The sequence below is a fragment of the Tribolium madens genome, unplaced genomic scaffold (genome assembly GCF_015345945.1).
Source record: "Tribolium madens isolate multiple individuals breed KSU strain unplaced genomic scaffold, Tmad_KSU_1.1 Scaffold_3;HRSCAF=73;Tcas5.2_LG2, whole genome shotgun sequence".
NCBI classification, from domain to species: domain Eukaryota; kingdom Metazoa; phylum Arthropoda; class Insecta; order Coleoptera; family Tenebrionidae; genus Tribolium; species Tribolium madens.
Window position 1 is genome coordinate 633,104 of NW_025401006.1, and position 23,557 is coordinate 656,660.

The 23,557-nt window shown below is 32.3% G+C and overlaps 4 protein-coding genes across 8 annotated transcripts; 1 reads left to right on the forward strand and 3 right to left on the reverse strand.

The window, feature by feature from the left end:
- Nucleotides 1-324: 324 nt before the first annotated feature.
- LOC123008154 (muscle-specific protein 20-like) lies at nt 325-10,820 on the forward strand. Its single transcript, XM_044403802.1, has 3 exons — nt 325-480; nt 7,717-7,925; nt 10,440-10,820. Exons 1-3 carry the CDS (start codon nt 451-453, stop codon nt 10,750-10,752), a joined length of 552 nt encoding a protein of 183 aa, XP_044259737.1. The 5' UTR covers nt 325-450; the 3' UTR covers nt 10,753-10,820.
- On the reverse strand, nt 566-4,661 carry LOC123008153. Its single transcript, XM_044403801.1, has 5 exons — nt 4,461-4,661; nt 4,263-4,411; nt 1,284-1,512; nt 1,004-1,153; nt 566-949 (listed from the first exon to the last, which is right to left on the reverse strand). Exons 1-5 carry the CDS (start codon nt 4,522-4,524, stop codon nt 789-791), a joined length of 753 nt encoding a protein of 250 aa, XP_044259736.1. The 5' UTR covers nt 4,525-4,661; the 3' UTR covers nt 566-788.
- Nucleotides 6,117-7,401, reverse strand: LOC123008155 (myophilin). The gene is made up of 3 exons (XM_044403804.1): nt 7,244-7,401; nt 6,633-6,920; nt 6,117-6,585 (listed from the first exon to the last, which is right to left on the reverse strand). The coding sequence occupies exons 1-3, from the start codon at nt 7,247-7,249 to the stop codon at nt 6,370-6,372; spliced, it is 510 nt and encodes a 169-aa protein (XP_044259739.1). The 5' UTR covers nt 7,250-7,401; the 3' UTR covers nt 6,117-6,369.
- LOC123008152 (mitogen-activated protein kinase kinase kinase 15) lies at nt 10,808-21,681 on the reverse strand. Of its 5 annotated transcripts, none has more exons than XM_044403798.1 (12): nt 21,216-21,680; nt 20,931-21,145; nt 20,688-20,882; nt 20,498-20,637; nt 20,108-20,444; nt 19,902-20,052; nt 15,141-16,670; nt 13,061-13,193; nt 12,682-12,744; nt 12,115-12,517; nt 11,700-11,981; nt 10,808-11,651 (listed from the first exon to the last, which is right to left on the reverse strand). In XM_044403798.1, the coding sequence occupies exons 1-12, from the start codon at nt 21,256-21,258 to the stop codon at nt 11,316-11,318; spliced, it is 3,828 nt and encodes a 1,275-aa protein (XP_044259733.1). In that variant the 5' UTR covers nt 21,259-21,680; the 3' UTR covers nt 10,808-11,315. The 5 variants fall into 5 exon arrangements, with proteins under 5 accessions (XP_044259733.1, XP_044259731.1, XP_044259732.1 ...); XM_044403796.1 differs by having other exon boundaries at nt 20,931-21,148; XM_044403797.1 differs by having other exon boundaries at nt 20,934-21,148; nt 21,216-21,679.
- Between the last annotated feature and the right edge of the window lie 1,876 nt (nt 21,682-23,557).

Here is a 23,557-nt window from a genome sequence, read left to right on the forward strand (position 1 = left end):
AAGCCAATAATTCATTCTATGCATGATTAATTTTTAAATTGTTTGGCGTTTGTTCGACCTAATTTTCATATTTATTTTGTTTTGACGTTTTGTTCGCAAAATCCATTTTCTCTTGACCTACAAAATTTTCCACTACTAGAAAATTGACCAAGAAAGAAAAAATATATAAATTCAAAATTTGGCAAAAAATCCAGACATTGTTTTGTGCAAAATGACGATGTAGCGAAAAATGCGGCAAGTACAGCCAAAAGCAAACGTCAAAACCATATGAATATGATGACTAAGAGATCTAAGTTTTGTTTGATTGGGCAATGTGGGCGTACTTTCCGCGACGCCACTGTAAATGGAACACTATAAGAACGGGTCGGTCCAAAATATACGTAGTTAACCTGCAAACCTCTGATCTTCACAGTGTTAAGGTGATAATAGCAGTGATCAGTTTCCACAAAAATGCCTGGACCGTCTAGACCTCTCTGGCAGGTGAGCGAAAAGACTTTCAATTTATTTTCGCGAAAGCTTGTTTACTTTGAAGCTCAGGAAAATGGGACAGAAATGACCACGACGATTTATTTTTATGATTTTTATTGTAAAAATGAAACTCTAATAAATAATACTGAAAAACGAAATAATGAAATGGGGTGTTTTTCGCTTAAAAGTATGCGCCTTAAAGTGTGACTCACGAGCTAAGTTTAAGTTTGTTTATTTTTGCTGGAAATATTTCAGCAGCGCATGAAAGTGTGTCGAATTTTCTAAATTTACACTAACTTAATTAATCACAAGGAAAACTTTCAATCTTCTATATCCCCTATGAAATAGTCTGCAGGGATATTATCGAAAACTTTTCGTAAAATATCAATCATTATGTCTTCGATGGTTTTGGAAAGGATTGGATTCAAGGATTCGGCCACCGGTCTCCAATTAGCATTGAGATATGCATTAGTTGAGTCCTCTAAAATTGTTTTTCATTAGTCCTAAATAGATCTAACAAACTATTCAAATTTACCTAAGGCTTTAATACCATCGAATAGATTATACATGTGCAATTTTAGCCCACCAATACTGAATTTCACATGGATTGCCGTGACATTGTAGAAATGGAAACCGTCCCGTTTTTCTAAAATGACGTCACTCTTGGCAACAATATCAATGTTTTCTGCAAAAAAAAACAGAGAATTTATTTATAATCTCCTGGTTTATGGCCAGTATTGGCAGCTTTTGCTGTTAAATAAACAATTGTGTTATTTTTGCAATAACTCCAGAATTATTAGCCTCAAAATACTCACTGGCATCGAACCAACAGTTGCCTTTCCCCCGGAGCGGGATGACCAAAATTCGACCCAAAAGCTCATACAGGCCATCTATGCGCAACCTCTCGAGTCGCAGTTTTGTGAGGAAATCGTACGTAACTGGATCCACGCTGTTGTAAAGCACTTGTGTTTTGCCAAAACCCAGGACGGTGACGTTGGTTAAAGATGCGTTTACTGTCACTGGACCTCCTCCACCTTGCAGGATCTTTAAAGAGTTTTCATTTTATAGCTGGTGTGTTATGTAATTTTAACGCCGATATTGTGAGATTATGTCATTCGGACACGCAACTTTCGAATCGAGTTGCGCTCCGCTTAATTTTACGAGGAATACGTCTTTCTTTCGTATTGATGGGCTAGTGATTATTACAAGACTGATTAGAGATGCGCGAAATTGGCATTTCCGTTTTGTTTTCAACAACATCGCACTCTATACAAAAATTCAAGTTTGAGACTTTTGAAAAATTAAAAAACAGCAGCTTGAGTGAAATATTTATTAAAGTAATATAAGAATTTTCAGGAAAAGCGCGACAATCGCTATTTTAAGCATGTTTATACTGCATGTTTGGAAATTTTTTTCGAGTATGCACAATGTTTCAGAAATTAATGGCAATACAAATTTGTTTTTTTTTAATTGAACACCCTATAAATCCCGCATTTTAAACTAAAAATTTTTAAACTAAAAATACTAGAAGAATTATATTTTCAGTATTTTTTAGATAAAAATAAAATTTTAGAAAACTTTATCAAGAGTTGTTAGAAATCTTATATTTTGTAACTTTTGCCAAAAATTACAGTTTTCTTTAGTTTTGAAAAATATTGATCCAAGAAACATTAAATTGTAAAAGATATAATTTTCAAGAATTCTTGTTTTATTTATTATTTTTATTATTTTATTTTATGTTTAGTTCCAATATTCAAAATTATTTTTTGGCTGTTGATACCTTAACCGCCTTTTGAAATGTTAACTATACAGTATGTTCTCAGATTAAGTTTATAAGAGAAAAAAAAAATTATCTTTGATTTTACACCAAACTGCAAAGGAAAAATATTTTGATTTTGATTTACTTTTTTGACAACGATGCTACTTTGACAAATGAGTTCACGCAACTTAAATAACAAAAATGTTATAATTTTAATAAACGGCAACTCAAAGTCTTAAGATAGTAAATACAAAGTCATTAATTAATTATCAAAGTAACATTGTTTGTAAAAAAATAAGACCGTCAATGTGATGAGATTTAAACAGTAGAGAAAAATCATTGTCCAAAATCAAGAGAAATTTGCTTTTCTTCTCACTGAATCAGAATAATGAAGTTTTGATTATAGATGAAGCAAAAAATGTTTTTCCTTTGCAGTTTTGACATAAAATCAAAGATTTTTTTTTCTCTTGTAAACTCAATCCGGGGACATACTATATATTATTTATACTGTAATAAATTATTTATATGAAATTTTTATAATGAATTATTAGGTATCTCCCAATTTTTACAGGTACCTAGTATTTTTATTTTTCAGTTATAATGTTTAATTAACAAAATGTCATGATTACTATAAGTATTAAGTTTTTTTTAGTAAAATTGAAAACAAAATTAAAAAAACAATAGATGATGATTTCTAATTTTTTTAGAACAAATATTTTTTTAAATCAAAACAGGTGTTAAACATAAACAAACGACGTATTTACTATTTAAATTAATCTCCTGTTATTTAAAATTGTCATAAAACGTAAACATTATTGTAGCTAATTAGAATTTAAAAAAATATATAATTACGCAAATTGTCAACAATTGCATCAGCAAAATATTAAAATGCTGAAATGAATATTCATGCTGCATTCTATTTTTTTAAACAAATCTGTAGAGATTAGAAAACATGTAAGAACAAGAGAATTTCGTTACGGCCTATTAAGTTTTAAGTAATTAAGTGATTAGTTACGAAAACTAAATTTTTAGAATATTTAATGAGTTTTTACGTTCTGAAACCAATTTGACAGTTTCCAATTTTAGAATATTGTAATAAAACTTTGGATTTTTTATGTTTTTAATATTTACTACACTAAAATAGGCTTTTAAATTTCATATTATCAAAAATAATACTCGATAAGTACCAAACAAATTTGTTTCATTAATTTTTATTTAACCAAAAAAATAATCGATTAAGGCTCAGTTTTTAGAAACATATTTAACGGAGAGATAAATTTAAACATTCGTTAAACTATGACAAAACAAATCAGTTCATACCAAACTTAGCAACGATCGAATAGTTACCCTGTTTCATAAATTAGAATATAATAACAATAATTAAATAAGTTTAAATTATTTTATATTTGATTGGTTTACAAATTTTCTGTTTGTTTTAAGAATTGAACAAGCTTGTTTTAAGGGTGACTTGGACTTGAATTTAAAAAAATACAAATTATTTTGACCAAGAACATAAAAAGTATCCAAAATAATAAACCACAAAAGAAATCACCTGTTCTTCTCTATGAAAAAACAAATATTTTTGCTGTAATCGCACTTGACACTGACCTAGTCCTAAAACTCAAGTCAATGAATATTTAACAACAACTTACCATTACTAAACATGTGCAATAGTAATGCAAATTAAATTTATCTTTAATGTCAACGTTCAACAACATGTAAATACTGTATTGCATAAAATTATTTTTTCATAATGAAAAACGCATTTATTTATAGTATAATTTTTTTAACTTGCGATTTTGAAATTGTGCCAACAGGTATAATTTACGTGGGTATAAACAAGCTCATCGTTTTTATTTTTTTCCTACAATGAATACATTTTTATTTTAGGAAAATTTTTCTACGAGGAACTATGCAAGAAAGATTCAATTAATGTTGACATGTCCTTGTCTGTTTTTCTATGATAATAGACAAATTGTTTAATTAGTTGATTTTCTATTACTATTTGAAGTTATTAAAAATTTTGATTTCTTACCTTAATTTTTTGAACTTTCAAAGGGTCGAGTGGATCGAGCCCAATTCTGGGCTCTCCTCTTGGAATCGCGTTGAATAAGGCTTGCACCGCATGAGTCGAACAGTTGATAAAACCCGGTTGATTTTTAAAACAAGTTTTCACATAATCGGCTAAAAAATCAAATTAAAAAAAAATATGTAAAAAAAAATCATAACTTACGTTGCTCTATGACGGCGAGCGCCAGATGCAGGAAGAGACATACAAGCAAGGAGGTTCGCAACATGTTTACTGGACTTCAGCTTGGTCTCGAGTCATATTCAGATAAACTTTCACTTGGTTTTCTGCTCTATGAGCCTTTGTTACATAACTGACTCAGTTAGCACAGGTATTGCAATTTAAGTATATGTCATTCAAGTAGAACAAGTGTGTTCCCTTTTGTGTTTAAGTACAGAGAGGATTAAGAAATGGAGGTGGAGGGGGTGACGGAAATTGATAAATATTTAATTTCTATTTAAGTGCGCCTAACATGCGATGCTCATTGTGGCCGAAAAGTAATTGATGTTTTGTTAATTTTGATTTTTGATTTGCAAAAAAGCGTTCAAATTGAAGGTTCATTGATACTTAAATTAATCATAATCAAAGAAATAATTGTGAATATTGCACATTTATTAATAATTAGTTATTATAAAAGCTAGTTACGAAGTATGACATTCAAGTAAGTCGTTGCTTCATAGTAAGTGGTTGTAAACCAGGTTTTGAGGGTTAAGAATGTTGTTAGATAAAATTCGTTATTTTAAGTTTTTCTCGTGAAGCGTGATTTGAGTAATTTCAGTTCCTTGTTGTTATATAAATAGAAAAAAACCAATGAAAGTTAATAATTCCAAAGGTTCACTATACATATACACACAACTACTTGTTCTTCTCAAATTACGAAATTAGGCTTCTTAAGGAAGTTTCCGGATCGACCTATAGTTCAATCTTTCTTCAATTATGTAACATTTTTATTTGTTTTTTACAAAACTGAGGCACACACTGACCTGCTTTCTCTAAATTATTTATAAAGTGTCTCTTATCATTACCAGCCAGACGAAATGTTAATGACAGGATTAGAGAAAATACGAAAATATTGATGAGGTCATTTGCAGACCATCATCATAATGGAGAAATTTCTTTGTCCAACGTAGTTAAATTTGTGTTATTTCAACATTACTTCATGTTGCAAGTATTTTAACACTACTTCGACAAGTTTTCCTGTTTTCCGCATTTGTTTTGACATTTTTTCGTAATTGTATACATTGGTAAAAATTAATTACACTAATTAAATGACATTACTTTGATTAAATTTGATTGAAATTTTAAACATAGACTAACTTGAAAGGTTCAAGTTCAAGAATTTTCTTGGTGACACCAGTGAAAGTTGTGGATAAAATCCCACAGCTGAATGCTATTATTTAATGAGAGCAATTTAAAATGTTTCTTTACGTCAATTTTTAACATTCCAGAATTTACTAATAAGCCTAAATTTTAATTAATTTCATGAAAATTAATTGATACAACTTGAAAATGGGACGTTTATCATTACATTTCTCCATTCGTCTCTAAATACTACGAGTACATGGTGTTTTTTCATGTAATTTTTATATTCTTACTGAAAAAAATTGTAAATTTTTTGCCATAAGTAGATTTTTTATTTTGGTATGTTACTGTTAAGCTTAGAGAATCTAAAGGTGCTAGCTATAAACTGAAATTAATTACTACAATGCTTTTCATGACTTTGTCATGGTATTCACTTAACTATTGTACTTAAAATTTGTTTTGTAAATAAGAATATAGTAAGTATTACTAAGAAATAAAAGGGAAAATTATTAAAACACAAAAATGATAACAATTTATTTTACAACGAAAACGTTAGACATTAATGTTTTGATTCGACAATATATTCATTAGTAGATCCGAATTTATAGGCATCTATTTTAGTATGCAGCTGTTTGGTTTAAAAATACGGTCCAACTTCCAAATTTGAAGCAAAAAATGTTACAAAATCAAAAATAATAACAAAGTAATACTACATAGCCTATCCTAGAGTCTTATATAAAAATAATAAAAAGCATTCAAGAAACTAGAAAATTTACATATGACGAGTGTTTCCAAAGCCGCCATGCCCAGCTTGCGAGGCGCCTTTATTGTACCCCATTTGAAGGTTCAATTGCCCTTCGGACGCTCTCAACTGGTCTTCCGTGAACGTCCTTTCATTCTTCTCGGCCATTTTTGGTCCTAATGTGGGCCCGGTCCATTCGGGGTGTTTCTGGGTGATGCGTCCAAGGGCAAAAAGGGAAATTGCCACCTGAAAAAACAAAAATTACTTAATGTTTTTCCAAATATTTAAATTACTTGAGGGATGTTTCTTCTTTCAAAGAGATCAGCCGTTTGGAAAATTTCTTCTTGTGGCAAACCGTAATTTTTGGCGGCTTGTTGAAACCGTTGAACATTTTCCATCAACTGGAAATTGGTTCCTTTGGCTTGGATTTTTTTCACACTACCAGGAGCCAACTTATTCATTAGGTTGCAAAGGACAACACCATCGCGGAGGATGTCTTCAAATTCGCCCTTGGGGACGGGCTCTCCCAACACTTGGAAGATCCAATTGAGAACTTCTGCTTCCAGTTCCTTGTTGCGTTTCTAGAAAGCCAACGGTTAATTTTAAAATCAATAATTTAGTAGCAGTGTGAGGAGCATCATTTCCAAAAATACAACACATTAGAGTCGGCTATTTTTACAACACACTGTAAAGTATTATAGATGGAAGTTTTGACGAAATTGCTGTGTTTTGACTTTGTTAAAATTGGCATCTACTACACCAGGTGTGGGTTATTTTTGGATTAGCAAAAATTTTGGAAAGTCAAAAATTTCAAAATGGGGAGATCTTTCAACAAGCCCACAATGTTGAAATATGTTTTTGTAAACTTTTAAATCTTTGTTAGTGGAAAATTATTGCGACTTACAGACATGATGAAGAGAGGTTTGATTTGAGCGTCGCGACGATACTGACTGAGGCGTCTGGTGCCAGTTGATGGGCTTTATGGGAGGCACAAGCGGGGGCGTCACTCAAACGCTCACACTTGTTTTTCTAAATCATTCATATTTGTTGCTTCACCACCCAAAAAAGTTGATATTTTAATCTTTCCGAAAAATATTCATTGAATCGTCGCTGTGTTTGTTAAAATTGGATAATCATGTTGTCAAAGTGGTTTTTTTGGTAGAGACTGTGAATTTATGGAGTTTGGCAACGCGGCACGCTTTTTAATTTTATTGGATCACAGACGACGCCTGAAATTTATATCGCGAATTGAAAATGTGGTCAATATTATCGGTTTCTGGGGCTAAAAATAATCAAACGATAATTATACAATTTCGACACACATTCCAACCAGATTGTAATGTGATTAGTATGCCAATGAAATACGATATTTTTCAGGTTGCCGGTAAAAGAGACCCTGAGCAAGAAAAAGAAGCCCAGGCTTGGATCGAAGCTGTTATTGGGGAAAGATTTCCACCTGTTCCATACGAAATAGCTCTTCGTGATGGAATAATCCTTTGCAAGTTAATGAACCGTCTTTCGCCCGGAATCATCACCAAAATCAACACTTCTGGTGGTGACTACAAAATGATGGACAACCTTAGCCAGTAAGTTAACCAACCGTGTTCATTGTAAACTTGGCGTAAAAGCCACAACAGTCGTTTTTTGAATGAAATATTTCTTTTTAATTTATAACCTCCACTTGACCTCAGTCCATTCATTTACAAATTGTTGGTAAATAAAAAAAGATACATTTTAGAATTACGAAAGGTGACTCTTTTGTGGGTTATTTTAGTACCGCGAGGTTGTATACTCGTAAAAATAACGCTCAATTTCATTTTTCATCGAGAAGCTTCATCAGTTTCAAACAATAAAACGTCTGAATTCAATTTAAATTTGGCATCTAATCACTGCACTTGCGTCAACCGCTAACAAATTATATTTAGACTAAATTAAATTTATTTCTAACACTACAATTCTGAAATAATTGGTAGTTATAGTATGGCAATATCTGTACTTTAGTTAAAAATAAATGAATTCTGCCAATTGAGCAACATCCTACTCCTACAAATATCGGTGATGCAACAAAGGAAAGAAAAGACTGTTTTTTTACCATTGTTACCTAAATCAAATATAAAGCAAGGTTACGGATTGTGAATCTACAGGAAAATAGAAAAGAAACCAAAACTAGATTTTTGATTTTTTTTTAATAGTCAAAGTTTATAAATCTGAAAATAAGAAAATCAAAATTTTTTAACTCTGATTCCAATAAACAATTATCTTGATTTTATACTAAAAGCCCAGCTTTAGTTTGCCAGTTTGAAAATTAATAATTGATACATTAAGTTTTTTTTCAAATTCTGATAGAATGGTTTATTGTTTTTTAATCTTAAAACTGCAATAAGTTAAAAAAAAAAGTAAGTTCCTAAACACCCAAAAAAACATTTCTTTCTAAAGAAATCAAAATAAAAAATAAAAACACGCAAAGGGTAGATATAATGGCAAATTTTGAAAAAATTCTCACAAGTATATAAACTCAAAAACTGGATCGTTTTAAAAATTTAATACAATGAAAAGAATTTGTTGCTCTATGGCTCTGAAATTTTGTTTTTGTAATGTTGAGTTTTAACTAAAAATTTCAGTTATAAACAAGAGAAAAAAACTAAAAACATTTCTTTTTATATTGAGTTTGTCTAAACATTAACAGAACTGTTTTTTTTCTTCTGTAATTTCGCCAAAATTCTAAAACATGTACACAAATAAAGTTTTTCCAATGAGAGATTGATTGGTCTTAGTTTATGGAATTTAAAGAGAAATAAAAATATAGATAGATAGATAAGACCAAATCTTGTTTATAAGAAAAAAAATAAAGGAGGAGTTCTGAATGAAGATCTGTGCCTAAATTACTTCATTGAAATTTTATTTTATTATCAATTACAAAAAATAGATAAGGGAGGTTCTTCGCAAGTTAACCAATCCAAATTTTCATTAGTAATTTCCATTTTCCGTCAAACCAGTGGAAGAGAGGGAGGGACAAGAAAGAAAGTCACAGAGGAATTAAATTTTAACGTTCTGTGTAACAAGACAACATAAAATAATAGATGTGTGAGTGTAATAACAGAAATCACATCGCTATCTCAACGTAAATAATAATTAATAATTATTACTCAAGTTTAAATTTAATTAAACTACATTACTTACTAACAACGTTAACGGTTATGCCGTCAAGTTTAACAACTAGTTATTAGGACACCATACATAAAAAAAGGTTTTATAGTTAGTTGTTAGTTTCTTTCTATCTATTATTTTATATATTTTAGAGGAAAAGTTCATAAAAAAAACAATTTTACCTACGGACGAAGTAAATTTTAACTTGTTTGTTAACAAGAGAGTATAAGTTGGTAGAAGCATAAATGGAAAACCTTTGGTTGAAAATGAAGTTATTTCATGCAAAAAACATTTTCTTTCTAATTAAATAAAGAAAAACTGTAATTATTGCTGCAACTTTTCCTCTTGTATGGTGAACAATCGTTCGGAAACTTTAACAAAAAAAGCAGTCAAAAGTGGCGCTTTTTTCCTTTGAATAAAAAGAATAAATTTGACCACCGTGCATTCTTTCTGATCTCCTGCCATCACGAGGAAGCACAGGTATTGTCCTTGGTGCTTAAATTGTCCGTCCCACTTTAAATGGGAGCACATTTATCAATTTCGTGAGTATTTTAAGAAAATGGCCCGTTTGGCGATAAGGAAATTTGGACCGATTGGTTACCGGCTAAATTTGATCGAATTGCCCGGATTACACGATTAAATTTTACTTGCTCTACATAAATCATCCAGTATGAAATTGTGGTGACAGGGCAGCAGAAACCACAAGAGGCCTCCTCAGCTTTCGTTTTTCTGATCAAACCAGAAACCAACCAACCCAATACGCAACACCTTTTTAATGAAAATCGGACAACTAATTAACACAACAAAGGAATCAGTATCATCAACTAGTGCAATCAGTAAATCTAGTATTAGGGTCGCAGAAATGTAAAGATATCACACGGGGAACTCGTGGTCAATAAGCGGTGTATAACTGGTTGCCGACATACAATTTTTGTTAAATGAATTTTTTACAGGTTCCAGAAAGCGTGCGTGAAATACGGCGTTCCTGATGTCGATTTGTTCCAAAGTACGGATTTGTGGGATCAAAAGAACATTGCTGCTGTCACAATCACGATTTTTGCTATTGGTCGCACCGCTTACAAACACCCCGAATGGAAGGGGCCATGGTTGGGCCCCCGTCCATCCGAAGAGAACAAACGCGAATTCACAGAGCAACAACTAAGAGCTGGAGAAGCCATCATAGGTCTCCAAGCCGGCACCAACAAGGGGGCCACACAAGCTGGTCAAAACTTTGGCGCCTCCAGAAAAATTATCCTAGGGAAATAAGTTTTATATTTGTAACCTGATTGAATGTTTGTAACGCACATAAATTGAAATAAAAGTATTTATTTTTATTAGTCATTTATTATGGTGTAAACTTTAACAGCAAAAATAGTATCATTACTATTCAATGGCAATTTTAAGCCTAATATTAAAAAATGAAACATCATTTCAAAAATAAAATATTAATAATACTAAAACAGTTGAACTACAATGTGATGCATTAGTAAAAAGGCACTTCAACTTTGATTAGTAAAACAACTATGTAGTAGAGTTAGTTTTCCAATATTTTAGATGAAAACTTTACTAAGTAAATACACGGATTAAACTTTTAATATAAAAGAATCGAGTTAAACTACCAATCGAGATGACAAAAATTAAAACAAAACTTGATTTAAAAACGTATAAATAAAATCGCGTGCTTTTCTCAAATTTGTACTAATTAGTGAACAAAAACGAAATAAATATTCTGTTCAAACAATAAATATCATTGCACTTGAAATAAAACAAGATTCTAAAAAAAAATGAAAACAAAAAATCACAGTCTGGTAATGATGAAATCTTGAAGTTTAAACAGTACTGGTGTCGTCTGTTACTCCATTGCACAGATAGACATTTGGACTTTGCCTATGTTGTTCTATTGCTCTCCAAATACGAAACTCCACTGCCCCTCTGAGTCCAATCCTTTGCAATTCCTCCCTTCCTATATTATACAACACCTCATTTAAAGTATAGCCTTCAGCTAGAATCTTCTTTCTTCCAAATTCATTAACTCCAAGACCTTGTAACCAACTCGCCAATCTTGGATCTTCATCAAACTCATCTTTAATCTGATTGTCTCGTTGCGAACACAATTCGCGGATAGCCTCGGAGTGGTATTGAAAACTTTCAATTAATTGTTTAACCTACCCGAAGAAAAAAATTAATTCTGGTTAAACCAAAAACTTACATACCAAAATTTGGTACTGTTTTTGCGATTCCACCAATTCTTGTTGCAATCTGGCATTTTCTGTCCGCAAATGAACCAACTGATCTCGAAAATCGAAACTTTCGGAACTTTTGGTGGACTTGGCGGAGTTCACAGTACTGGGAGAACTGTGATTGGCCAAATTCTCGCCTAATTCAGGTGACAGGACCGTGATGGCAGCTTGGACACCAGACCGCACCAAATTGTCGAGGGCGAACATCCAATGAGGTTTGATGGGGTGCAAACGAAGCACTTCGTTAACGGATTCCTACAAATAAAACACACTTTAATAAACGTAACGTAACTCAGTCATTGCATAAAACTAACTCTGATAAGAGAATGTCAACAAAAGTTGAATTTTTATAGGGGACAGATGTTTAATTTCTCTATCGTGTATTTACCTGGTATAAATAAATAGCAAACTGTAGTTGATTTATGGCCGTCACATCAAAGTCGAGTTCTTCTTTCAGCTGTCTAACGGCACTTTCGACAACGGTCAACGATTGCTCTGTTAAATAATCCTTCAAACCGTCCATCAATCGGGCAAGATGTTTTTGTGTGAGTACAGTTTCTCCCATATATTTGTCCCTAATTTTGTGCATCCACACTTCGCACACTTTGGGTCCATCTTGTGCTAATACTTTGGCAAGAGTTGTGCGTCTTTGTGAGTCTTTTTTTAATAGATAAAAACCGTCCGTTTCGGTGCTAGCATCAACTTCGGGCGACAAAAGAGTTCCCGTCGAATTTCTTCTTTCAGTACCGTCTTGACATGATTCGATTTCAAGCGAGGGAGTCGATGCTAAACTAAAAATAAAATAGAGTTAATGATAGTTAATTATTCAAGTACAAGAACTGTATTTTTGTTCCCGCAATTTAGTTAAAAAAATCAAATAAAACAAATTAAGAAAAAATTCGTGCTCCTGCCTTGAAGAAGTCTGATCTATTGTGTTGTATAATAGCAGGATTACCTGTTGAATGTAAGTGATGTGGGCATTTGAATGGGCGGTAGGAGAGAGCCTCTGCTTTGGGAGCTGCAAGTCAATTACAATTACCACCACAAACAAACAAAAAATAAAACAAACACGACTTAACCTCACAACAGTTAAAAAATAAAAGACAAGTTTCGAAAACCAAAAAACTAAATTTACCATGAATACTTAAAGTACCAATCATCTGTATTAATGATTAGAAACTTTGAAACAATCATTTTTCACACAATTCACGATCATGCAAAAGAAAACAACTTTTTTATTATACAAAGGTTAAGTTTTTATCACGGTTTTTGTCGACATCCTGTAATTACGATTAGGAAGCATGCACAAAACTGTTTCGTTTATCAATACGTACTCAGATTCCGGCGTTGTTGGTGTCTGATTTGGGGCACTGCAGCTCGGAAGTCTTGGAAGCACTTTGTCCACGGGAACAGAAACGCTGCGGTTGAATTCGGTGTTTAAACGGACGCTTTTCTTCCTTTCCACTCCTGCAAAATAAAATACACACAATAGGTAAATAAGTTTTAGCTAAACTTGTGACAGAAGAAATGCAAACAAAATCCATTTTTTACACAAAAAATCAAGAGTACGTACTGAATAGTTTTGCAAACATGATCAAAAATGCTTAGAGTTTTGAAAAAATGTTTTAAATTAATTTAAATTAAGACAATTCGCAGATTTATATTAGATGAGGAGAGGTCAAGATTCTCGCGGAATGAATGAAAAAATAACAATATTATCTTCAAACGGTCGAAAGTTGCGCCTATGTGCATCTCTGTAGAAACGGTTAAAGTGCCTTTTTTGTAACCGGAGTTGAAAAAAGTCCTAGGAGTTGAAATGTCCACAGGAGCGGCTCGAATCAATTAAAGTCATTTCATGCATTTCACACGGTTAAATCAAGATTTATGTATCAATACATAGTTACAAAGTTACACGAATTATTTAATAATTAAATTATCCCTATTAAAACAGCCTCGAAAATAACAAAATAACACAATTGTTACCCAATATTTAAGTCGTCTATGTACTTAGGTGACAGATGTTAAAATCGAAAATAGCAAGATGGTCGTTCAACGTTAAAAAGTAAACAGAGTCTAAATTTTGGTTCCTTTGTGATCTGCTTGAAGATAAAATATAGTACAGTGATGGACAGTGAATTTCGTCCACCCAATTTCTGTGAAATCACAAAAATTCACTGTAGTCTGTGCTTTATTGTCATGATAACTGACATTCAAATACGTATTGTCAAATTTAATCAAATTTGAACATAATAAAATAAAAATTCTGGTACAAGAACGTATGTCTCAAAGACGTGTCTCTATACTTTTGGATATACCAAGAACTACCACTAGTACCACTACAAACGACAAAGGTAAAAAGTAGCAAGAAGCATCGAGCATTCTGTCAACATGACAAACGTTAATCAAAATTCTGAAACAAGGTTAGGAAAACCTAAAGACTAATTTACACTTTTAATCTGTCAGGGAAATTGCGTGGACGAAATTCACTGTCCATCACTGTACACAGAGTTTCCCAAAAGCTATACGTCAATCAGTGATAAAAAATGTCATTCTGAGAAAAAGTTTAAACAAATTTGTTTGTATCTTGATTCGTTAAAGAGTTACAGCTTAGCGAAGAGTATTAATAATAAATTTTGTATAAGTTGGTCGTGATAAATTAAAAACGATAACATTTATGAAAGAATTGCTTATTTAATTGATACTGTCAGTGTGACATAAACATAAACATGAGTCCAAAAACGATTCATTCATGAGATAATAAAACTTTAATTGGAAGGAAATTAAGAATTAAGTAGAGATAAAAACTACAAAAATTGCTCAAAATGCCTCCCATTGCTTCAATTGAATGAGACTTGAAACTAAGCAATTGCTTCATAAATGTCATTGTTTTTAAAATTAAACACACTTAAGACAAAACTTATTGTCACTCGCTTCGCTAGGTCTTCAATTGTGGGCTTAGCACAAAAAGACTCACTTCGACTCTTAATTTTACCATTTTATTATTTCTCAATATCCTTTTCCCTTCAAAAAGCGACTTCTTTTCATTATCGGTAGAAAACTATTACATTGATTTTGGTTGATTTCGGGTTTAAAATCAAGCAAAACTCTGTTAGAAGTGGCTCAAATTGATTTAAGCTTTTATTTAGTTTAGTTTATGAACGAAATAGAAGACACTAATGATTTTGTGTCAATTAATTAATACTGACCCTGACAAATGTGGACAATTCAATAGTCTAATACACTTCAATCAAATTTTAGGTGTACCAGTTTTATTTGTCCATCGACCGTACAAATTAATTCATAATAGATAAATTAATTAATTAATTCACATATAGATAAATTATTTAAAAATCTTCCCTAGTAATTATTATTTCACATGCTACCACGCTGATTTTTTAACATAAAATAACTCACCAATAAATGGGTCTTCTAACAACTGAGCCGCCGAAGCCCTCTTATCGGGATCGGGCTCAAAACATCTCAAAATAAAATGTTTTGCCCTATCTGACAACTCTTCCGGAACTTGCGGATGATCCTTATAATATCCGACTTTAAAAACAGCTGCTTGTGGAGACCCCAATTCTATGAAAGGTGGCTTTCCAGTTGCCATTTCAACCACTGTACATCCCAACGACCATATATCGGCAGGAGCCCCGTACCCTCTTTGTCCCTTATCAATCACTTCAGGTGCCATATACTGCAAAGTCCCAGTAAAAGTTTCCGTACTAGGGCATAGCCCCGCTAGTCGTTTCGATGTACCAAAATCGGAGATTTTTACAACACCACTGTAAGTGTTGACTAAGACGTTGTCACCTTTGATATCTCGATGGACGATTTTCTGGTCATGGAGATACTTGAGACCTTCAAGAATCTGTCGGGTGTAGTAGGCCATGGTGTGTTCGTTGGATTTCAAAGGGCCCCATTTGCGGCGCAATAAAGCACTAAGTGATCCTCCAGGTACTTGTTCCATGAAAATTTTGAAGTAATTATCTTCGGATAACGATCCTAAATATTGTACTATGTTTCGGTGTCTCAATTGCGAGTGCAAGCGAATCTCTTCGTGTAAAGGCTGAACCGCTCCGAGATTCTTTTCAGGTACTTCTTTAACGGCGATTCGCACTTGTGTGTTCAAATCTCGAGCGGCGTAAACGCACCCATAAGTGCCTTTTCCTAAGACTATACGTCGCCCCTGTTCGTCCCTTTCGTACTCATATCGTATGTCACGTGGTGGTTCAGATTCCACTAAACCTTCCTGATGATCAGTCAGTTCTAAAATCAATTCGTAGAAACATTGGCGGCAGCTTTCCGACGGGAAGAAAATTTGGAAGTCATCTGAATTGTGATGTACGTAGAGGAAGAGGCAACGTTCATCTCGTTTGTAAAAACTGACACTGCGTATATTGTTAGCAGTGAATTCCCAGTTGTGGATTTGTGTGCAATTATTTTTTAGACTTTTAACGCACAAATTTGTAACTTGTAAAGTTTGCGGTTCCGCACCCAAATTCACGCATACGTAGCTAGGCATAAACTCCTTACTAGGTTCGAGGATAAGTGCAGGAAACCGGAAACTATCTTTAGCTGGAGGTTTTGTAGCTTCGAGAAAAAATTCCATCCAAAAATGGAAAATCTTCTCTTCGGGAGAACCTTCCTCCTCACGTTTTTTACGAAATCTGTCGATGAGTTGTATGTTACCAACTGTTGATTTTAAATACCAATCTGGAGGTTTTAATTTAAACATGCATTCAGCTGCTTGGACTGCGTTTGAATAATGCTGAAAGAGGACGGATATTTCAAAAAACGTAGCAACATCCCAATAGTCTTGTAGTGAAGATAAACTTCCTTTCTTGCCAATTAGGTTGTTGAGGACCATGCCGATACGTTGAAGCTCTTCGTTGCCGGTGATGTCGGCACCACCTATTACCAGCAGTGTCGCTAAATTGATCCCTAAAAATTAGACAGAAAAACTCGTCTTTCCTCATGAAATAAAGCAATGGCTCTTTTATACATGGTGTTATGTACATACATCAAAATCTCTCGAGAAATTCTTCCTTCAAGCAAGACTGTTAATATTAAAACATATTTTCTTTTTCAAATGTTACCAGCTTTTTAAACGTGACCAATAAAAAGCCAAAAAGGGTTTCCCCATTGTGGAAGAATACGATAAGAGACGATAAGTCACAATTTACATGTAAGAATAAAAACAACATTCATTTAACATGTTCCGTAACAAAAAATTAAAAATAATTAAGCTCAAATTAGCTCTAATAAATTTATTGATAACAAATATTCAAAGATTTCTCGATTTTGAGCCAAATCAGCCGGCACCTTTGAAAATCAAAATTGGTAAACCTTTGACTTTCAAATTGTCTTCGTTCGTAAATTCAAATCAAGTGCATATCTGCTTATTCTTGATTAGGCAATCATTTGCATTCACTGACGCCACTGATTTGGTACTTTGGTACTAAATAAATAAAATTGATTAGAATGTTTTTGATCACAGATTGTTAGATAGATCATATCTTACACAAATTCTAATTTAATAAAACTCTTCCTATTAAACAAAATACAATAAAAAAATTATTAAAAAATATTAGTAACTCATACACGAAGAAATCGCCCCTAGAGATTTTAGTCTATTTACGTAACACGCAGTATAAAATCGAGTATAAAACTAGCAGTTTGTGGGTTTAATAACACAATTCTCAACTTGTAATAGTACATTACAAGCGAGGTGGTAAATACAGCATTAGCCCGAGTGCTTATGTATACAATCGAGAGGCACAAGGGGTAATGCCATTACCACCGAGGTTTGTATGCTATTTTATTCACAATCACATTATTTTCATGTGAGTAAAATAAAATTCTAACAAAGTTAAGGTCCAAACATGGTAGGCCATCCAAATTGCGCCCGATTTTTGGATATTTCACAAATGTCAAAGAAAATATTGAAATAATGTGTGAATCTGATTTAAAATCGTTGGGTACTTCCCCAGAAGTAAGAAAAACTACTACAGAAGCAATTGAATACTAATTCAACAAAATATTATACGTAACTAGACAATTCGAAAGAAAAAATTCAAGGTATTTTGGTAAACTTAACATTGGCAATTCTGCATTTTACCGTCCAAGAGAAGTAATATTATTACTCCTCATGAAATATAATGATGTGTTTCCCAACTTTTAAAAGGATAGTAATCGGCATATTACATTAGTGATTGTGAATAAAATATTTCATTTTAAATTTTAATTTGCACGCACTGAGAAATAATTTTGTTAGGTGAATAAATGTAGACTTTTAATAAAATAAACATGTTTTTTTTTATTTCGGTGTCCCAATAAGCATTTTGTGCAACTGAAAACAGTTGAATAAAATGCAATTTTGTGACACTGTTTTTTGGCGATTTTTTGTGCAATACTTCGGCAATCACTGGCCATAGATTGTCGTTTGAAGAAATTGTTGCAGTTCAACGTATTTCACCGAAACTAATATAATTTAAACTATTCTAGAGTTAACTAAAGTCTGTTTTTTTTTTTTTTTTAATGGAAATGCCAAACAGTCTTATCGTTGGCACCACTAGTAAACTCATTCCTGGTTATTTTAATAAAAGAAGTTGTCAGTTCTGGTTTTGTGAATTAATTTGAAAACAATGTCATTAAACGTCAACACAAAAAATTGTCTAAGAAAATTTTGAGACGAAACACCAAAAAAAGGAACAAATTCGGTACCGTTAACAGTTTTTAGAAATTTGGAAACGAATAGTTCGCAAGCAGGAAGTTAGAAAAAGGACCCGTTAAAATGTAGACGCAATTTGTAATGCAGGTTTACTAAACATTTTCAATGTTTTGTAAAAATGGACAAGAATACAAAATAAACATGAATGAGAAAGAACCTCGGAAAGAACGCAATTAAATTAGTGTATTGTGCATCGTTTTTGAGGAACGAGTTGAAAAAGTAACAATTTTGAAACTAAAGTGAAGAAGCATTTAAAAAATGCATCAACTTTGAGCTCAATTCAATAAATTACACAAAATCATCATGATACCTACTTGTACCTTTTGCTAAATAATCCTTTTTCTTCAAAGTTTTTGTAGCAAGATCCTCATTTATTTTGGCCACAAAATTGTACAGTTGGAGACAAAATACTTTGGTCGTCACTTTTCTGTCACTTTAATGTAATTCAAGCTTTAACGTTAAAATAAATGGCAATTTCAAATTAATGACAGCTATTATATCTTTCTATCAAAAATATGTACAACTTGTCAACTAGGATTGACAATAGCTAAAAATAAGGTTAACAGTCCTAAAGCATGCTTTACAATTTAATGTCACTCAAATGACATTGACGACCAAAGTATTTTGTCTCGAACTGTACTTATTTGCGGTGTGTTTCTATCAAAGTTATTAGCACTGAATTCTGTCTTTAGACCTTAGGTAAAGATGTATGTCCTCAGATGTTCAATTATAGTGCTTTCAAAGAGCAAACAGGCACACAAGATTAATAAAAGTCACAATTTTGACAACATCTGAATTTGAAAACATAACCATAATTTTTTAACAAAATTTCTAGGGACAAAAACAAAGAGCAAACAAAATTTGTGGCTATGGAGACAAGCTGCTACCAATTTTTTCACCAAAATTTTGACTTGGTAATTTCCATTTAAAAAAAAACAAACTTTACATCGTGTTTTAGAGCAATTTAGATACCGCATACGTCAAATGTCAAAAATTTAAATAATATATTCAATAAATAATAATAAATTCAATTTAAAAAGCGCTCAATAGAAAAAATAGTATAAAAACCACGTGTTACAACCTCTCATTGTGCTACTCATGCACAATGAGAATGTTTGTACCACTTGTTTTTTAATATACTATTTTACACTCACATTTTAGATAAACCCAAACTTAAAATAATAAATTAGAAAATTATAATAACTGCATGTAAAAGTCCAAAGTTAGACCTTTTTTGACTCAAAAACAGACTACGACAATCTTTAATTACTTTTCTGTGTTAAAAAAAGGAATACATATATGTACATAAGAATATGTTGATTTATTACAAAAAAAAATTGTCTTTTAAAATAACATTTTTTTAACGCGCTCGTTCAAATTAAAATGGCACATTTATGACGTCTTGATTAGTAAATTCTCTTGTTTAATAACCATTAGCCTACCTGCATACTCATTTGGTTGCACTTCGAATCCTTTTCTGTACCAATAAATAGCTTCGCCTAGGCTTTTCTCATCTTTGTAATCTGATTCCGTAAATTTATCTTTGTAAATTCTACCACACAAACAAATCATGTCTGGGAAATGGTTTTCTCTCTAAAATTTAGTAATTTAAACATTTATGGATAGTAAAAAAGCAACTAAAATTTACTTTTTCCAAAGCTTCAATGCAAACTTTAAGAGCTTTCTCTCTATCACCGTCTTGCTTCCTCCTATTCAATGCAAAAGCATAAAGATACAAAATATATGAATTAAGGTATTTCCTTGCTGCAGGAAGTGTTCTTAGATCATCAACAAGTTGCACCATGGAGTCATAATCTTGAATATCACGAAAACAAAATAACATATTTAAAACAACATCACCGGAGAGAACATTAGGATCGTCCAAACGCCTTCTAATATTGTGTAAAGACTCTTGAAGTTCTTCGCCGCTTTTTTGTTCTTTTAGTTTCTTCAAATCGGCCAAGAATTTTTCCTTCATATGAGCCCTAATTAACTCTGATTACAACAGACTCAAAAAATTATCAAAAATGTTACTTACTTGCTTTGTATTTCAACGTCTTGCAATGATCGTTTTAAACGTTGACTTAAAAGCTCACCTCCATCGTTTGATCTTCCAGTTGTGACACACATGCCATCCTCGGTTAGAATGTAAGATATGCAAGGGTATTGAGTGGAACACTAGAAAATTATTTTGATTTTATGAATATACTTAATTTCTATTATCATACTTTTAAACGTTCAGTGGCTTCAGTATCTGTGTCATTGTAAATTAAAATGTTGTGTTTCATGTTGAATCTTTCCCTGACTCCCAGATGATATGACAATGTAATGATTTGCGTCGGTAATGAAAAATCAACAATAACCATATCTGCATTGTAAAAACTGCTGACTACGTTTGTTTCTCCAAAATCTAATTTTTCAAACTGAAATAAGATTGATATAGAATGCAAAACAGCGACCTGTGTTTAAACTACCTGGATATGGTTGAGTGTGGCGCCCACTTGGAGACACGCTTGATTGACCTCTTCCAAGGCCTTCTTCCGATGGGCCAAATTCTGCGACTGGCATATATCTATCACACAAACGACGTCCATATGGGGCCGTCCCATGATGGAACTCGCGGCTTGAAGCGTATGCCCTGATATGTCGGAATGCGAGCCGACACTGTCTGTGACACTGCGACATTCTGCTGGAACAAAAAAAGTGTTTATTTGCTGATGACTTAAGTCTGTTTTTCTAATGATTCAGGGCTGTACCTGCGTCAGGCTCGACGACTGTTGGAATTGGAGGAGCGGGCATGTTTCAACCACTAACATAAGCTGATATTTCTTGTTCAAATAAATAATCTTCAATGCAACAGAACAGATTCCCCTTTTGTGCCTCGAATTCACATTGTAACCTTTAATGGAGCACTGTATTGTTCGGTTTCACGTTGCATTCACAATCATTTCAGCTCATAAATAACAATAAATCTAAATTGCTTGCATAATTAAACGCTACACAAATATCATAAATGACATCTGTCAAAAATAGGTTTATTGCGACCTTGAAAGTGTTCTAAGTACGCCTCTGCAATCTGGATTATGCAAGCAAACATTCCGGAACAAACTCCAAGTAATTTAACAATAACACAATTAGTGAATAACTAGAGATTATATCAAACAATTAAAGAAATAATAAATTGTATTGTCGTAATACAAATAATGCCAAAAAATATGTTTTATATGCAATCGAATCGGTCTGCAATACTACCACTCTCTACACTCAAGTGTATATTTGGTCACCTAACTATAATGCACATTTTGTGTTTTATTTTTTTCTGATCATTTGTAAAGTTTTAAACAATAGTCTTCAAAAACATACTTTGCAACATTTTCGTGGCATTAATCAAAACTTACTATTTATTATATAATTAAATAAAATATTTTCTAAAATAGCCTCATGTGTGATGTTAATTGCATAACATTTAAAAACAAGTTTTATTAGACTACTCAAGAAACACGAATTCAAATTTAAAAATCGAGTGGTGTAGCCAGGAGTTATTTTAAAAAATGACGTTAATATGTGCGATGTCTTAATAATGAAAAGGCGACTGGATCACATTTGACTTTCAAAATTAAGACATTGTGTACCAAACACACGGACCATCACAGCATCTCTATATCGATTAAAGTAGCATAAAAAAGGCAAATTATAAAAAATACTATAAAAAACTGGTTTCATAAGACTTTAGCACTCATTCCTTAAATAACTCGTCTTTTAAACTTGAATTCGTGTTTCAATACTGGTCTTATAAAAGTTGTTTTTTAATATATACCTACTATTTTGCGTACCTAGTATTTTAATGAGTCCGAAAAAAATTCATTTTGGAAACTAAATTGAGTTCGACAAATAACTATTTTTGAGAGCGTATACAATAGTATATTAAAGTACAAGTTGCAGAAGGTCTATTCAAGCACATTTTAAATAAATGAGTGCTTGAAGAACCTTCTGGAACAAGTGCTTTATACTATTTTTTCTATTTTGCCGCTTTATATCATTTTATAAATTAAAAAAACAAAATTTCCTTTTTTTTCTAGAGAATTTTGCGACGGTTGGCGACATTGAAGTATGTGGAATAATTTTAAGCGACTGTACAAAATAAAAATAATTCATATTTTCACATTTGAAAATGAATTGTGTAGAAAACCCAATAGACGTCATTTGGGTGCTGGAATAGACTTATTCTAACACCGAAATAGAAAATAGTATATTAAAGTACAAGTTGCAGAAGCACAAATTTGAAATTCCGAAACGAGCCGCGTAGCGGCGAGTTGAAGAACAAATGAGTGCTTGAAGAACCTTCTGCAACAAGTGCTTTATACTATTTTTTCTATTTTTCCGCTTTATATCATTTTATAAATTAAAAAACCAAAATTTATTTATTTTTTCTAGAGAATTTTGCGACGATTGGCGACATTGAAGTATGTGGAATAATTTTAGGCGGCTGTACAAAATAAAAATAATTCATATTTTCACATTTGAAAATGAATTCGGAAGAAAGTCCGTCACTAAAATTAAATTAAGGCCAACGACTTATTCCAGCACTCAAATGACGTCATTTGGGTGCTGGAATAGACTTATTCTAACACCGAAATAGAAAAAAATATTTTAAAATGCTTTTTTATGTGTGTTACAAACCACCTTATTTTTTCGTTTGCAAAAACTGTATTTTAGTAGTATTTGTACTATTGCGGACAAAATACTTTGGTTATCATTTTTCAGTTACTTTAAAAAACAATAATGTAAACCAAGCATTAACGTCAAATCAACATTGATGACAATTTCAAATTAAGTAATGACTTTTCTCTAATCAAAAATATGCAATGATGATTCTAACACTCACAGTGGTTGATAAAAGTAAAAAATGAGGATAATCATCCTAATGCTTATTTTACAATTTATGTCACTTAAATGACTTTAACGACCAAAGTAATTTGTCCGCAACTGTGAACAACATAGAATTTTGGACATCTAATTTATGTTAATTCAAGAAAACGTGTATGTGAGCCACGCTTTACTGTCATTATGATGACTGACGTTTGAAACTAAAATTATA